This window comes from Leucoraja erinacea, chromosome 7 (genome assembly GCF_028641065.1).
Source record: "Leucoraja erinacea ecotype New England chromosome 7, Leri_hhj_1, whole genome shotgun sequence".
NCBI lineage: Eukaryota > Metazoa > Chordata > Chondrichthyes > Rajiformes > Rajidae > Leucoraja > Leucoraja erinaceus.
In genome coordinates, this window is record NC_073383.1 from 35201458 (window position 1) to 35220007 (window position 18550).

The following is an 18550-nucleotide window of genomic DNA, read 5'->3' on the forward strand; positions in this document are numbered from 1 at the left end:
TAAAAGAAAAACATAGGATAAAAGAGAATGAGGAATGCTGAAGTTAGTGTAAAAGGTTAAATGAGTTATTCACATACCACAATGCACAGCAAGGGTGAGCCCAGGTTTAGTTCAACGTCAGTATGAGTGCTGGAACCTCGGGCTGCATGCAAACAGTCTAATCTTCCATTTTGTTTAGCATGCAATTTCCCTATGACCAAACAGAACTGGAACACAAAATCTCATTATCCTTGTAATTTGGGGTTACATAAAATATTATAACACACCAGAGAGAAATGGAAGATGAATAAATGGGAGGAAGAGAGAGAAAGGGAGAAATAAAGGCATGCAGTGGAAGAGACAGACATAGACATATAATGTGAGAGCCTGTGAAAAGGAAAGATTGAACTGACAGTATGAAAAAAGAGCAAATTACATAGCAAAGGAAAGACTCAGAAATTACACAGGGTGTGTGTGCACGTGTATGATAGAGAGATAGCGAGAGAAATATCTGGTGGATTGGCAGCTTTGCTCCCTGACAACATGACAAATTGCCAAATTGCCTTCATGCATTTCATCAGCCACACACACGCATAGTGGTTAACTTGCACGGTAACAGTATGTGAAGGGTGCCCCTTGGTGTGTTATAATTTCATTGGACTATTGCAATTGACAGGTTACTTCTTCCAAAAGGAGTTTACAATTAGTTATTTTAGAAGTTACACAATTATTACAGTTAGTGAGAATGAGCAGACAACTTGCGGAAATGATATGACTTACATGGAAAGACAAATGTTACACAAGACTTACAGTAAAACACCAAAAATCTAGATGTGATTGTTCAGAAATCCTGACGGTCTGGCATGTTTTAGTAATTAGTCTGGAATATGAGCCAGGGGTGGGGGTGGGTTCTATACTGTGGGTTATGTGTTTAGTTAGGGTTAGTGTTAGAACACCATGGATCAAGAATCTGGGTAGGTTGTGGCTGGACCCAGCGTTGAGTGTTTGTAAATTTCCTGCTTCCTTTAAACTCACCGGCTTCACTAGAAAATGTATTACACTGCTGTGTAACATGAGATAAAAAGTGAAATAAAAGTCACTTGGGGTTTTAATAGGAGTTATATCCAATTATGCAGGAAATTGGATACTGGATATCCAATTGAAATATTGCTCCCAAGTCCCAAGGATGTCAGGCCAAAGTCCCTAGAGTGCCAGAAATTTAGTAATTTGCAGTTTTACTGTACTTAGACTTGTCACAAAAAATATGATCACCAGGAAAACATATGCTGGAATGCAAATTTCTAACATCTTGTTCCTGAGCAACTTTAGTCCAGTGTGTTACCTTCTGGCTACTCTCAGGAATACAAGCCCATTCTGTGGGGAGTGAATCCATGATGCACTTTAAAAGTACGGTGAGTGTCTGAGTCTTTGTACTTTAGAGTAGAGGGTTTGCCTGTATTCCTCACACCAACCTGTTTCACTGATTTTGCCTCACCCACAATGTTTAGTTTAGTTCAGAGATACAGCATGGAAACAGGCCCTTCAGCCGACTGAATCCGCGCCAACCAGTGATCACTAGTACACTAGTTTTATCCTACTCACTAATGACAAATCTCTGCCAATTATTTCACCTTAATATAATGGGTTATATTCAATGGTGATTTTTGTCATGCAGTGTAGTGTGGAGGTCTGTGTCTGTGATACCGATAGTAATGAGACAAGGTCAGTGTTTGTCATTAATCCACACACTTAGGTATTTATCTGAATATCTGAAAAGCTACATCTGTATTCATCCCATGATCGACACCATGAATGCATTGGCAGCTCCTTTCTGATGGAGCTTGCAGGCGAATGGAAACATTTACAATGTTACCGATTTGTTGCCGATACTAATAAATCAGTAGTAAAGAAAGCAAACTCAATGTTAGCATTTATTTCAAGAGGGCTTGTGTACACAAACAGGGATGTAATGTTGAGGCTCTATAAGGTGCTGAAGGCCGCATTTAGAATATTGTGAGCAATTTAGGGCACCATATCTGAGGAAAGATGTGCTGGCTCTGGAGAGGGTCCAGAGGAGGTTTACAAGAATGATCCCAGGAATGAGTAGGTTAATCTATGATGAGCGTTTGTCGGCATTGGGCCTGTACTCACTCATTGAAATATACAGAATAGTGAAAGGCTTAGATAAAGTGGATATGGAGAGGATGTTTCCACTAGTGGGGGAGTCTTGGACTAGAGGTCATAGCCTCAGAATTAAAGGACGTTGCTTTAGGAAGGAAATTAGGAGAAATTTCTTTAGTCAGAGGGTGGTGAATCTGTGGAATTCTTTGCTACAGAAGGCTGTGGGAGCCAAGTCAGTGGATATTTTTAAGGCAGAGATAGATTCTTGATTAGTATAGGTGTCAGAGGTTATGGGGAGAAGGCATGAGAATGGGGTTAGGAGGGAGAGAACGATCAGCCATGATTGAATGGTGGAGTAGACTTGATGGGCCGAATGGCCTAATTCTACTCCTATTCCTTATGATCTTAAGTCAGGAACATGATGTACATAAGTGGCGGGGTTCAGGGTGGGGTGTGGGGGCACTCCAATCCATCCATGTGAGAGCACTAAAATGGGGTGGGAAGAGGGTAAGTGGATTGCTCACCCATTGCCCAATATTCTATTCTCACTTTACAAATTAGAGTTTTAACCCGGTAAACCTGAACTTTTAACAGTGACAGAAAAAAAGTATTTGAAAGATGAATAACATGTGGATTACCCTAAACAGAGAAGGTGTTACATGATTAGAGCAGGCTCTGTGGGCTGAATGGCTTACTTCTGCTCCCAGTTTCACTATCTATTTCTACTAAACATAAGAGTCAAAATGCAAATTCAATTTAGTGGCATGAACCATGTGAAAGCAGGTTCTCCCCTTACCCTACCTTTGGTTCAGGAGGTTTGTGTCAACTCCCTAATGATAATTATTAACTATCCTCCTAAGCAGAGATCCTTTAGCTCAACCTGCAATCCGTCCCATACTTAAGCATGTTTTTCATTCTTGTTACCCTTAGTACTCTTGGAGACTTCAACCGTTTGAAAGCAGACCCACAGTTATTGGTTGGTTTCTTGAAACCTTCCTGAATACTCAATCATCGAGTGCAAGACCCAAAGGTAAGCAGAGGACAACATGTGACCGGCAAAGGTTTACAACAAACTTAATCCTGTGCTCAGCCATTATGGACACCACTTTTCAGCAATGTTGAATTGCCATTTGGGGGAAGATAAGAGCTTAGTAGAGTAAATTGAATTATTACTCTCAAATCAAGAGATATTGATGAAGGTGGAGACCAGCGTGAGGCTGGTAACTTAAAGCAGGTACATAACAGATATCTAAACTCATACAGACACATGACACAAAAGGTCTTGGCACATAGCAAGATATGTGCAACATACCACCCACCTGCACCGAGACATTTTTCATTTCCTGCATACTAATCATATTTCTTCGCAAATAAAGGGGCAATGAAACTGATGAATCCATTCCCCATCTCCTCCTCACATATACCATGGATAAAATGGTCAATTGAATGGCCTGCAGCAACCAGCTTAATTTTTATTGACAGTTTTATTATTCTATATTGCCACTATGAAACGGTAAATCCATATAGGCATGTACTCAGGAATAGTCTACGCCCAAAACCTTTCTCACACATTGATTGGCAGTCACAGTTCAACTTAAAACATAAAATACAGAATGACTCTAAACTCAGAAGAGATTGATCAAAATATTCATATTGTGACTTTTTATTCAGATTCCAGCTGTGTCACAGTGCCTCATTTATGCAATGTGCTTATTTTAAGACTGTTAATGACATTAATCAATATGAAAACTGTAACATTAGGCTAGACACAGTAGCCAGTACACCATGACTTTTCAACTCTCCAAGATATGTATTCAAGGCACAACAATAAGAATTCACGTAGTTTCTGATGCAATCTGTGCTTCATTTAATTTTAAGCAGCTGTTCAGGGTTTCTATGAGCCGTGTGTCTATCTTCCTAATTTCACAGCAAAATTGAATATATAAATGAGGTGATATTTTTCAGGGAATGTTCAAACAAAAAGCAGAGGAATAGCAGCCACAAATCATCACATGCAGTTAAGTAGACAGGCAGCAATATTGTATCATAAAGAGTCTCTCTCTAACCCAAGAGTCACTACACAGTGTTCAGAACATCTCTAGCAAACTTACCTGTTCTGGACATTGATCAGAGACAGAAACCCTACCAGGTCACTACGCAGTAGTTATTAGAGAGTGATCAGGAGCAAGAACCTTAAGAGAGTCATTGAATACTAGTCAGGGTGAGGAATCTGTCTGATTTGCGTAGCCTAATTCTGGCATGTTGTGACCCAGTTGCAGCCCCTTTCCAACTGCTCTAGGTTTGAAAAAGAAAAATAACCTGGATCCCTCCAATCTTTATCGTGTACTGACAATTCATATTGATTTTGCATTCAAAATACTTCATTGAGCAGCAAGTATTCATTGTATCATTGCTCAGCACTAATGGAACAATCATGCCCTTGATCTTCATATTGCACCATGAAATTGTGGCTACATGGCAGCACGATGATCAGTTTAAGACAGGTAGCCAATTGTGATCTGAGGAAAGTGCAAGGTTTACCTTGATCTGCTCACAAAGACCGTGCACATAATGGGAAACTGATTGTACAGGCAAGATGTGCAGGTAGCCAAAGGCTAGAGAAGCTGGGTGCTGGTGAAGCAGGACAGAGCAAGCCTCAGAATATAGTGCAAATAACAGCTCAGGGCAAAATTAAACTTCATCATAAATGACAAATATACAAATTTATATTAAAATAACAATTCTGATAAAGTGATTTATTACAGTATGATTCTATAGTGAAATCTACTGACTTCTAATATATCTCATGATAATGAACACTCATCTTTACTTTTGCTTTTTCTCTTACTATCCTTTGCTGTCTCAGAAAGCCCCATTTCTTCATCTGCCTTCATATTTCCTTCTGGTCCACTTATGTTGGACATACCCTTCTGACTCTCACTCTGAGGCTGGTCCTCACCATAACTGGATTGTCTTGAACTATTGTTCCTATGCTGGCACTTCTGCTCATCATACTCTGCATTCCTATTACAATCAGTATTAGCTTTTAGATTCTCACTGGACTTGGGTTCAGCAGCACTTTCAGCAGATGTCTTTTCCCCTTTCTCCTCACTCTTAGGTGCCTCATCATCTCGAATTTCACCTTGCAACATTTCATTTGTCTCTTTATCCCACTCAAACGGATCCCCTTTCTCAGAATCCTCATCTTTGCCTCTGACCTCTTGTTCTACAATACCACTCTGAATATTTGTTGTGCCTTCTATCCTTGTTTTAATTGTCTCAGAGTCCTGTATCTTTTGTTCTTTGTTGGCCCCAGAACTATCTCTTTCACTCGTTACAAGATCCACTTTTTCACCATCTTGAATTCTTTGATTAGTAACTTCCCCCAATGACACTCTACCTATTGATGAATCCTGCTCCCCACCTTCTGCTAGTTCATTTTGTTCTTCATTTAATTCACACCTTGCTTTTTCATCCTTTTCTTCGGAACTGCTATCGACCCTTTTTGACGTCTGGGTATTATCCCCAAATGTTTTATTACAACTATTGGTACCCAGTATTTGCTTCCTTTCTTTCTCACCCCCAACTTGCAGGTGCTCTAGTGCTGTTGGTTCTTCAGTTATTCCAGTCGTCACCTCTCTCACCATCTCTTGTTCAATTTTGTTATCCATTGCCTTGTGAACACTCTTGAAATTACTCTCTGGTTTGCCTTCATATATTTCTTCAAAGCTCTTACTCTGCAATTGATTGGTTTTGCTGCTCTCATGAACTTGGCCCTTTAAATGCCACACAGTTTTGTCATCCACGATTTCACCCAGATTTTCCTTTTTTGTCAGATCAGTAACCTTTGTTTCTTCTGACTTTTCAACTGTACATACTTCATTCTCCTTTCTCTGCTCTTTTCCTAGACTGTCTGTGCCATGTTGTTCTTCACTTTTTTGTCCAGTCTTGACCATTTTCTTCTCTTTATTTTCAGGGTCTTTGAGGTCAAGCTCTTCCTCTCCTCTTATGACATCTTCTATGGGGCCTTCGAGCTCATCATTCAAATCTCTGGGGCTTTTGATCATATCCCCCTCCTCCTCCTCCTCCTCCTCCTCTTCTATGGACCCTTTAAAATTGCCTTCTTCCTCTCCTCTGGGAACATCCTCCTCATCTCCTCTAGAGCCTTTGATCCCATCTTCATCCATACTCGAATCATCTGCTACAACAGAACCTTTTACCTCATCTGCATCCTCATCCTTGGGGTCAATGATAATATTCCCTTCTCTATTTTTTACCTTCCCACCTTCTTCTCTGGGGCCCTTAACTTCATCCTTCTCTTTTTCTGTGGGTTCCTTTACTTCAACATTAGAACTAATGACCACATTCCTTTTTTCATGTCTGACTTTGTCTTCTGCTCTGGGGTCTTCAATACCAACCACATCTTTTCTGACAACATCCTGTACCTCTCTCCCAGGGCTGGTGACTTCATCTCCCTCATCATCTTTGGCCTGAATATTTTCTTTTTTGGTGCTTTTGACCTCTTCTTCTTCATCTCCGACCACTTTGTACTCTTCTCTGGGACTCTTGACCTCATCCCTCTCTTCATCTTTGACGTTATCATCTTCTTTGGAACCTTTGACCTCAACTTCCTCTTCATCAACCTCATCTTGCGTTTCTCTGGGAATTTTGACCTCATGCACCTTTTCATCTTTGACTTCATCATCTTCTTTGTAGCTTTTGACATCATCTTCTTCTTCATCTCCAACCTCATCGTCCTTGTCTCGGGGACTCTTGATCTCATTCCCCTCTTCATCTTTGACTTCATCATCTTCTTTGGGACTTCTGATCTCAATCTCTTCCTCAACTCTGGAGTTTTTGACTTTGTTCCCCTCTATGCCTTTGACACTATTATCTCCTTCTCTGGTACTTTTAACCTCTTCTCCGTCGCCTCTGGGGGATATTGACTTCATTGTTTTCTTCAATGGGGTTTATGACTTCAACCTCCTCTTCACCTATGGCATCATCATTTACTTCTTTGATGGTTTTGGACTCATCCTTTTCTTCAATCTTGGAACATTTGATTTCATCATCTTCCTCTTCAGGACCCCCAAATATATTTGAACTGGGGCGTTGAAACTCACTTTCATCTGCCAGAATCTTAAACTCACTGCTTATATATCCAGAGATGTCCATCGCAATTTTTTCTCCTTGGCTTTTCAAATTTGTTTTATATTCTTTCTGATTTTTAATGGTATCTTCTTTGGAATCTATAGTCTCATATCGATCACCTCTTGCGATATTGCTGTCATTTTCCTGGTCATTATCCCTATCATTGCCTCCATCCACATCAGCCTTGGAGCTCTTGACACTCCCTTCACTTTTACTGACCTCATCTATCACCCACCTCTCTCTATAATATAAAATTCCATCTGTACCAGTCTCTTTGTCAGTACCTTCATCCGTTTTATAATCCTCAATGTCACTCTCTCTCATGTTATTCTCACTTTTATCGCTTCCATGACCTTTAACTTTCCCTGCATTAACACCTTTATCATCTTCCCCGAGTTCCCTTGCTCTATCCTCATTTCCTTTGGGCGTCTTGACTTCGCTTTCAAATTCTACAATATTACTCTCGTTCTCAGTTTCCGTCTCATTTTTCTCCTCATTCAATGTAACTTTCAGGAGACAGTCATGTTCTAAACTGCCTTCCACTTTTTGATGCTGCAACAGTTGTCTGGCTCCATCCTCTGGCTTTGCAGTTGTATTGGGCTCATCTTCATTTGGCAGCTGTTCTTTTCCTAGTTCACAATCCTTCATTTCCTCATCCTGTGGACACATTTCTGTGCTCTCTTTCACAATCACATCATCCCTCCACTCTTGATCTTCATTATGAATGAGTGCATGGTTGACTTCATCTCCTTTCACAGGCTCTTTCTCCCCTCCCAGACGGCAAGCATCATCTTTGTTTTCTTCCAACTCCTGCATGGCTGCTCCAGTTGTTAAACCATTCACTACCTCAACTTTCTCTGCCATTTCTTCTACTTCTTCCAGCTCTTCAGAAACCGTGAATCCACCAACTATTGGTTGCTTCTTTCTCCCCTGATCGCTTAATCCCTCTTTCTCTGTACCATCTATCTCATAGATGCCTTCTCCACTGGACCTTAATTGATCATTTTGATCTGACAGCATGACAAGCAATGGCCCAGTCTCCTCACTCTTGATTACATCACCCTGAAGATCTGATGAGCAGATTTCAGTCTCCAGCACAGTCCCAATGACTGCTTGCTCATGTTCTGTCTTTTGTATCACCACCGTACCTAGTTCCTTCTGATCAACCTGGTCAGATTCAGCAGGTATTTCTTGTGTTCTTGTTAAGTTTTTCCTTTCCACCTCATGTGACACTATCCCTACACAAATGTCCTCTCCCAGATCTGGCAACTTCTCCTGCAATTCATGCCCAGACATCTCTTGCCGAAAAATTTCTACAGCTTTCTCTACTACATTCTGCACTATTTGCTGAGTTTTCTCCACAATCATTTGATAGTCAGCTCCTGTTCCAACAACATAATTGTGCACATTTACATCATTCCCAATTTCAATATGTTTTTCCTTGATCATCCCTCCATGGCAACCTGGATCTCCTTGTTCACTCTGAAACCTCGCTTCATCATTCAAAGTCTCTTTAGCATTCTCCTGCAGCTGATTCACTTCTATTGTTAGATCACTTCCACTCTCACCCTCCTCTCTGCAACTATAGCTCTGCATTGTTTCATCAGATCTCGGGACACTATTTATTCTCTCAGTTACCTCCTTACCTCCTGTGTTTTGTGTGTCAAATGCACTTTTCACTCTGTCATCAAGATTAGCTGCAGTACATTCTATCTGGTCTGCATTTGCATTATCTCTTACAGTCACTGTTGGTGTATCAGTCTCAGTCAGTTCCTCAAAGCTCTCAGTTTTGTCCTTTTCTTCCACATTATCCATTAACATTTCCCGATTCCCAGTCTTGTCCATCTGTTCATCAGTTCCAGTATTCTGCATGTTTCCTTTTTGCTCAACAGCCTTCAAAATTTCATTCCTCATTTGCAATCCGTGGCATTCTCCTATAAGGATCATTGGAAGAGGTGAAGACAGTGTGCCTGAGTTAACCCTTCTGAGTTAGGACCATTATCTAAAGAACTGTAATTTGACAAGCATTTGTATTCCCCAAGCAAAACAAATACAGATGCTGGAAATCAAATTAATTGCTTTGAGGAATGACCACTAATCTGAAATATCAACTTTGTTTCTCTCTCCACAAAGGTAACCTGATTTGCTGAGCATCTCCAGCATTTCCTTTTTTTATGTGTAGCCTCCCAGTTCTGGCTTTTGTAAAAACATTGTTGCAAATGTTTTCACAGTAGCCTTCAAGGGACTTTTATAAAGATTGATTAAACCTTAAAAAACAAAATAATTTACTATCTGTGTGTTTTTTTTAAAGTTTGTTTCAGGATCTGGCCATTGTCAGCAAGGCCAGCTCTTAATGCTCATCTCCAATAGTCCATGAGACGGTAAAGGTGCACCACCTTCTCAAACCACTGCAGCCTTCTTGTGAAGGTACATCAATTATGCATTTTGGAGAGAATTCCAGGATTTTGATCTAGAAATTATAATACATTTTTAAGTCAGGATGTCTTGTTTTATGTGTTTTTATGTCTTGTATATTTATGTTATATAAGAATCTGCAGATGTAATGTTCCCATACATATTTTGCCATTATCCTTCCTGATGATATAAGTAGTGATTTGGGAGATGTCGTCAGAGTAACTCCTGACACACTTAAGCCACTGTACACCATTGGTGGAGTAAATTAATGTTTCAGGCAGTGGATGGAACACCAAGCATCAAGCTTCTGGAGAATTGTAGACCTGCGATCATTCAGGCCAGTGGAAAGTGTTCCACCACATTCCTGACTTGCAAATAATGTAAATGGCTTGAGTGTCAGAAGGTGAACCACTTATTCAAGGAAACCCAGCTTCTGACTTGTTCTTGTGTCCATGATATCTATGTGATTGCTCCAGTTGAGTTCCTCCTCAGTGGTGGCCACCAGGATATTTATGATCAGCATTGTTAGCCACTTATCAGCCCATGCTTGAATACTGCCTATGTCTGTAGGTGTGGACTGATTCATTTGTTGAGGAATTGGGAATGGAATTGAACATTGTCAAATCATTAATGAACATCACCTATGCTGATCACATGATGAAAGAAAACGAACTGGTGCAGCTGATGTTGAATGGGACCAGGACACTGTCGTGAGGAATTTCAATAGCGACGTGCTGAGTCTAAAATGATCGATCTCCAACAAGTACAACCATCTCCTTTTGTGTCAGGCATGACTTAGACTGCTGGAGTGTTTTCTCCATGATGCCTATTTCTTTAATTTTATTGTGGTGTCTTGCCATCACATTTAATCAATTGCTATATTGATTTCAAAGGCCGGCATTCTCATCTCACCTCTGGAGTTTCAGGTCCATGTTTAGACCACGGTTATACTGAGGTCTGGAATAGAGTGCCCCCAGACAAAATGTATACTAGGCATCAGTGAGTCGGCTCCTGATGCACAAATGCTGCTCGATAGCACTGTCAGAGACAATTTTTATAACTTGTTAGTTAACTGACCAACAGTTAAGAAGCTAGATTGGATTTGTCTTTCCAAGGGCATTTGAATGGGACAAATCTGGGCAATTTTTCACATAGTTGGGTGGATGCTACTGTTGTAACTGTACTGGAACAGCTTGGCTAGATGTACTGCCAGTTCTGGAGTGCATGTCTTTAGGAGAGCAGCAAGGATGTTGTTTGGTACCATAGCCTTTGTTGCATCCAGTGCTGTCACCAATGTCTTGATAACATGTGGACTGAATCAAATTGATTATTTTTGGGAATGATGGCAGTGGAATATAATTCAGCTTAACGGACACTTACACTTCAGTTTGTGTGGAGGGGAACCTTTGATAGATGCAATTGCAAGCAGATGCCAACAGGTGGTAATGTTACTCTGTGGAGAATAATGTATTGAAATGCTCCTGGTAACAGCCACATCCTAAATTACATCACTCTTCCACGCTCCAATCTCAACCACAACATCAATGAAACTTGCCCTAAAATTCCTTGTAGTTAATATTAAATATAGAATCATTCCTATTCCCTCTCAGTTCGCTGCTCCTTTCACAGGCGACACAGCAGAATTTGTCCAATGTAGAGGGTAGCATTATCTGTGCAGTGAACCTCAGTACTGCAGCCACTCCAATTCCAGCTGGCAATAAAGTACGAGCCAGCATAGTGGGATAGCCCACAGCACTGGGATGTCTCCACCTCTATTATCTCATTCTTCAGTTCCATTCTATACTTGGGCTCTGACTGCAGTCCCTCTTTGCAATCTATAATGCATTCAATCTGAAAACCTCCCTCAAATGCTGTACTTGGTAGATGATTATCTTTCAACTTTCCAAAAAGGAGAAAGTCTCGAAAAAAATGCTACATTTCCTGCAAGACATTAGGTCAGACACTGCACTTTCATCTCTACCACTTGTTTCTAAATTCAGCCTAATGGCAGGTTTCCCATACCTACTGGTTGGAAGGGACCATCCTGAAATGGGAATGAGCTGACCACAAAAAGACACAATAATATTAACAATTCTTGATGGGTTATGGAGTTGAGATGCATCAGTTCTCTTGGACACACTGGTGCAATGCAACAATAAATCAGGTTAGTTACTGCATTGCCCTATTTATTCTGGTCCGATGGTTCTGGAAGGAAGAAAGTTCAGTGTTTTGCTACTTCAATTAATGCTCCCTAACAGTTTGATAACTCATTAACATACATTTGCTGTATGATCCGTATCACTTCCATTCACGGCTGTTTCCTTTGGTCTTTTCATTCTCCTTTGTCAAGAGGGTATTTTCAAGGTTGAATAAGGACTCTTTGAGTATCCTGCACTTACCTAGGGGTTTGTCGCTGGAGCTCTGTTGCTGAGCCTCAGCCTGAGGCCTTGTCTGAGCAGTTTCTCTGTGTGCACTTCCTTCTTTGCCAACATGCTCAGCTTCTCCGTTTGTCATCAGCCCATGGGCCTGGGATAGAGAATGAACTATTGTTACAGGGAAGAACTGACCCCAAATCTTGCCAAGCTCCCCACACAAGTACAGGAACAATGTTTATTTAGCCTGGTCATTTAGATGCCTTGAGATCCTTCAAGTGGCTACCAGATGCAACACACTCAGTTTGGAGGCCTCAAGTATTGATATTTCTGATATAACGGCATATTAACAGTTTGGATGTGAATACAGTGGGTATAATTGGTAGGTTTGTGGATGACGAAAAATTGTGGAACTTTGGATAGCGAGGAATTGTTGCCTCATGCTATAGCAAGATGTATGGAAATTTGGATAAAGGATTTGTAGATAGATTTAATCCTGACAACTGTTAGGTAATGTGTTCTGGGAAGGGGTGGGATCCATATAATAAATGATAGGGCATTAAGGAATGTTGATGAACAGTGAGACCTATGGATCAAGTCCATAGTTCCCTGAAAGTGGGTGTAAAAGGCAAATGGCATGCTTGCCTACATAAGTCAGGACCTGGAACATAGATGACCCCTGAGGTATGGCATGGTTACATTCCTAGAAAATGGTCCATACGCTGATATTCCAGAACACCAAGTCACACCATTTGCGCATACGTCAGGAAAAGCGAGTTGAAAAAAGTGTTTTCACATAATTCTGTGAGAAATAATTTTATCCCTGATCTCAAATTTTGGGTGTAATTTACTAATTCTGCAAGGACTAATTTCTGTTTGCCAAACAGCAGTAACTTAAAGGTTACCTCTTTAAGGCTATACTGGGATTATTGTGATCACTTCTGGTAGCCACACCATTAATTGTACTGGAGAAAGTTCCGATGAACTATACCAGGACGTTGCCTGGATTGGAGGACTATAGTTGTGGAGAGATAGGCTTGGCTTGTTTTCCTGGAGAGCAGGAGGCTGAGAGGTGATTGATTAGAAGTATATAAGATTATGAGAGACATAGATAGGGTAGATAATCAGAATCTTTTTACTATGGTAAACGTATCAAAAACGATAGGGCATTGGTTTAAGGTGAATGGAAGTTTTAAGGAGGACCTGGTGGGTATTTTTTTTAGACACGGAGAGTGCCCTATATCTGCAACATAATCCCAGATGATGTGGTGTAATCAGAAACAATGACTATGTTTAAGAGACATTTGGGCAAATAGGCCTAATGCAGGCAAATGGGATTTGTATAGATGGGCCAAATGGTTGGCATGGCTGTGGGTGGAGGATGCAAAAGACCTGTCTCTGTGCTGTACGACTATACATCTCCACGCTATAGGCAGGCAATGTTTTTTTGTGATGGTTCTTGCGTCTATGGCGTGCCAACATCTCTAAAAAGTTAATCATCATTATTTCGAATTCAGGCCATGTGACACGTGGCCTGAATGCGAAATAATGATGATAATCGTTCATACCGACAACTTTTTGTCCACAAAAAAAGCACTGCTGTGGGGAATAAATTTTCCCAGCACAAAAGGTGTAATTACTAATATAGCTTTATCTCTCCAGTTTTATTCTTTAGTAGATTACATCATAACAGGTGACAGTCTCAATTCAGAGCTTTGTTCTAGCTGTTCACACTACATACATGGAGTACAGCCAGGCTGTTTGACAGCAGGGGGAATCCTAGTCAAGCCTGCCTTGGGGTTCTCACCCAGTAATATTGGATAGGAATTGGGAGATAAATGCCACAATGATTTCTCCTCTGTGCTCAGAAGTACTGAGACTAACAATAACATTACCCTGGCTGCAGAGCCCAAACTGCTTCCTACTCATTACATGGTTCACACAGAAGATAAAAGATTGTAGTGCAAGGGTGTCATTCTGTCTGGAGGTCTATGAAAAGTGGTGTTCCACAGGGAACACCATTGTTTGTGATATATATAAATGACTTTACAAAAATGTAGATGAGTTGGTTTGTAAATTTGCACGAAAACAGAAAAAAATGGTGGCGTTAAGGACAGTGAAGAGGGCTGTCATAATGATATGGTGGGATACAGTGTGGCGCCACCTGGTGGTTAGGTCATTTATTGGGCGAACCCTCGGCCCTAGGACTGGCAAGGTTGGCGGGATTAAGTCGTCACGTGGCTTAGAGGTGTGCCCTAATATATATATAGAACTTTAGGAGAACCCTCCCCAGTCGCGTGTGAGCTGTCTTTGTTTTTTAACTCAATAAAGATCACTTGATAAAGACAACACGTGTTTCGTTATATTGGTGACCCCGATGATCCAAAACGGTTATTTTGGATTTGAAAAATGGAAGCAGCCAAAGCTCAACCCGGTTGCCGCTGATCCAGCCCAGCAAAACGCTGTCGCTCTTAAGCTGCCCTGTGTACCGGACATTGCAGCCTCAAGTGTGGTTTCAGCAAGCCGAGGCCCGCATCACGGCTGATGACACCCGGTACTATTATGTGGTCGGCGCGCTGGATCAAGAGATGGCTGGTCGCCTGGTCCCGTACCTATGCACGCCGCCGGCTGCGGACAAGTACGGGGGCCTGAAAGCGCTTCCTGCGTGCCTTCGGGCTCAGCCGCCGGGATCGAGCAGCACGGCTCATGCACATGGCGGGCTCGGCGATCACAAGCCGTCGGTGCTCATGAGCGAAATGCTCACTCTGATGGATGGATCATCAGCCCTATCTCCTGTTTGAACTCGCCTTTCTGGAGCAGATGCTGGACGACATCCACCTGCTCCTCGCGGGTGAGCATTATGCTTCTTCCTCTTTGGAATTGGTTTATGGTATTCTGCTTATGGTTCTGGGGGATTTCGTTCCAGCGGCCCGTGGGTTACAGGAGCTGCCCTCGTCGGTGTTGGTCCGTTTGCGGGAGAAGATGGGCACGCTTTCTCCTGTCCCGACGTCTCGCCATGGGGTGGTTCGTTCCCATGCTCCCCCTGCTCTCGAGGACTGTTTGTATGTGTTCCTGCGCCACAACGCTCACCGGTCGCCGCTGCAGTGTCCGTACCAGGGTCCTTTCCGCGTGCTGTGGCATGGACTTACCACTTTTGATTTGGACATGGGGGTCGGCGCGAGACTGTGTCGGTGGCTTGTCCCTTGTGCGAGGGGATGTATGCACGAGGTCCGGCCGCCTCGTTCGTCTGCCATTTTGTTTTCATGCCTCTGGTTCTGGCGAGGGGGGGGGGGGGGAAGTCCTGTGGCGCCTTAGGTCACTTATTGGGCAAACCCTTGGCCCTGGGACTGGCAGGGTCACGTGACTAGGTTTGGCGGGAAGAAGTCGTCACATGACTTAGGGGTGTGCCCTGATATATATATAGAACTTTGGAAGAAGCAAAGAGAAGTATAACAGTTTAGTTACAGATATGGGCAGAGAAATGGAAGATGGAGTTAACTCGGGGGAGTGAGTGCTGTTCTACTTTTGGAAGTCTAATGTAAGGGAAAAGTATACAGTTAATGGCAGGACCTATAACAGCATTGACATACAGAGGGATCTTGGGGTCCAAGTCCATAGCTCCTTAAAAGTAGTAACAAAGAAGGTGTATAGTATGCTTGCCTTTATTAAGCGGGGCATTGAATAATTAAACTCGGAAATTATGTTGCAGCTTTATAAAACAATGGTTAGGACCCATTTTGAGTATTGTGTGCAATTCTGGTTACCCCATTACGGGAAGGATGTGGAGGCTTTGGAGAAGATGCAGTACAGGTTTACCAGGATGTTACCTGGAGTTAATGGGATTAGCTACACAGAGAGGTCAGAAAATCTTTCAGTGAAGCATTACAGTCTGAGGAGAGAACCGATAGATGTTTATAAAATTAAGAGAGGCACAGATAAGACAGTCAGAAACATTTGCCTCAGAGTAGAAACCCAATAATAGATGGCATAGCTTCAAGATGTGAGGGGTAGGTTTAAAGGTGACATGCTGGGCATGTTTTTGTTCTACACAGAATGATAGGTGCCTGGTAGGCATTGGTATGGGTGGTTGTGGAAGGACACAGAATAGAGACATTTGCGAGGTTTTTAGATAGGCACGTGAATATGCAGAGAATTGAGGGATATGGATCGTGTGCAGGCAGAAGTAATTAGTTTAACTCGGTATCATGGCAGAGACATTGTGGGATGAAGGATCTTTTCCTATGCTATACTGTTCTATGTTCTTGTAATAGTGTGCAAGCTATCCTTGTTGCTGCAACTCGCAATTCACCCCTCCTTAAACACCAAATTCTCAATGCTCATTCACACAGAACTATTAATGCATGCAACAGAAAGTCCAGTCATCAGACCTGACATCGAACAAATGTTTTCTAATCCCGAATCCGTACCTTCAGTCTCTCTTTCAGCATCATAACCTCATTCCTAAGCTCATCTCGATCAATCCTGATGGCTTCAGAGTATTCCTTCTGTCTTTCTAAGGCCTAATGCATCAGTGACAGGAAACAGATGAGAAAAAGAAAAATATATGTAAAAATAGACTGGGAAAAGCAGACTCTGTGGAGGCAGGATTCAAGTTGAGAAAATACAGGCAAGATTCAAAAGATTTAAGCAAGCCCATCAGTTGAAGGTAACAGTTCTCATCACAGTACATGGGGGTCAAATTCCTTTTGTCATGCCGTTAACAATTCTTGACACCTCACAAACAATGGAGGGTTACAAATAGCCTTAAAGTGCCCTCCATATTGTTTGGGACAAAGACCCATAATTTATTTATTTGGCTCTGTACTCCACAATTTGAGATTTGTAATAGAAAAAAAATCACATGTGGTTAAAGTGCACATTGTCAGATTTTAATAAAGGCCATTTTTATACATTTTGGTTTCACCATGTAGAAATTACAGCAGTGTTTATACATAGTCCCCCCATTTCAGGGCACCATAATGTTTGGGACACAGCAATGTCATGTAAATGAAAGTAGCCATGTTTAGTACATTGTTGCATATCCTTGGCATGCAATGACTGCTTGAAGTCTGCGATTCATGGACATCACCAGTTGCTGGGTCTTCTCTGATGATGCTCTGCCAGGCTTGTATTGCAGCCAAGGTACACAAAAATGCTGGAGAAACTCAGCAGGTGCAGCAGCATCTATGGAGCGAAGGAAATAGGCGACGTTTCGGGCCGAAACCCTTCTTCAGACTGATGGGGGGTGGGGGGGAGAAGGAAGGAAAAAGGGAGGAGGAGGAGCCCGAGGGTGGGGGAATGGGAGGAGACAGCTCGAGGGTTAAGGAAGGGGAGGAGACAGTAAGGGCTAGCAAAACTGGGAGAATTCAACGTTCATGCCATCCGGACGCAAGCAACCCAGGCGGAATATGAGGTGCTGTTCCTCCAATTTCCGGTGTTGCTCACTCTGGCAATGGAGGAGACCCAGGACAGAGAGGTCGGATTGGGCTGTATTGCAGCCATCTTTAGCATGCTTGTTTTGGGGGCTAGACCCCTTCAGTTTTCTCTTCAGCATATAAAAAGGCATGCTCAATTGCGTTCAGATCGGGTGATTGACCACTCAAGAATTGACCATTTTTTAGCTTTGAAGTATGTTTGGAATCATTATCTTGCTGTAGAATGAACTGCCGGCCAATGAGTTTTGAGGCATTTGTTTGAAATTGAGCAGATGGGATGCGTCTATGCACTTGAGAATTCATTATGCTACTACCATCAGTAGTTGTTTCATCAATGAAGACAAGTGAGTCAGTACCTTCAGCAGCCATACATGCCCAGGCCATAACACCCCCACCAACGTGTTTCACAGATGAGGTGGTAAGCTTTGGTAAGCTTTGGATCTTGGGCAGTTCCTTCTCTCCTCCATACTTTGCTCTTTCCATCACTCTGATATAAGTTAATATTCAACTCATCTGTCCACAACACCTTTTTCCAGAACTGTGGTTGCTCGTTTAAGTATTTCTTGGCAAACTGTAACCTGGCCATCCTATTTTTGCAACTAACCAGTGGTTTGCATCTTGCAGTGTAGCCTCTGTATTTCTGTTCATGAAGTCTTCTGCGGACCGTGGTCATTGACAAATTCACACCTGACTCCAGAACAGTGTTTCTGATCTGTCAGACAGGTGTTTGTAGATTTTTATTTATTATAGAGAGAATTCTTCCATTATCAACTGTGATGTTCTTCCTTGGCCTGCCAGTCCATGCGATTAGTAAGCTCACCAGTACTCTCTTTCTTCTTAATAATGTTCCAAACAGTTGATTTTGGGAAGCCTAAGGTTTGGCTGTTGTCTCCAACAGTTTTATTCTTGTTTCTCAGTCTCATTATGGCTTCTTTGACTTTCATTGGCACAACTTTGGTCCTCATGTTGATAAACAGCAATAAAGGTTTCCAAAGGTGATGGAAAGACTATGTGCTGTGAGCTCTTTTATGCCTGCATTAAGGAGGCAATTAAACACACCTGAACAATGACAAACGC

At 42.0% G+C, this 18550-nt stretch overlaps 1 protein-coding gene across 14 annotated transcripts in view; it reads right to left on the reverse strand.

Annotated features, from left to right (window-relative positions):
• LOC129698883 (leucine-rich repeat flightless-interacting protein 2-like) overlaps positions 1-18550 on the reverse strand; it is a 127861-nt gene that overhangs the window by 9850 nt on the left and 99461 nt on the right. For 9 of the 14 annotated variants that reach the window (XM_055638265.1, XM_055638263.1, XM_055638264.1 and 6 more), the window contains 3 exons: positions 16466-16558; positions 12066-12192; positions 6873-9185 (listed from right to left, as the gene is read on the reverse strand). In XM_055638265.1, coding sequence (XP_055494240.1) covers positions 7012-9185; positions 12066-12192; positions 16466-16558 — 2394 coding nt within the window. In that variant the 3' untranslated portion in view covers positions 6873-7011. Of the gene's footprint in view, positions 1-77; positions 9186-12065; positions 12193-16465; positions 16559-18550 lie in introns of those variants that run through there. The other 5 variants (XM_055638270.1, XM_055638271.1, XM_055638268.1 and 2 more) reach the window with 4 other exon arrangements.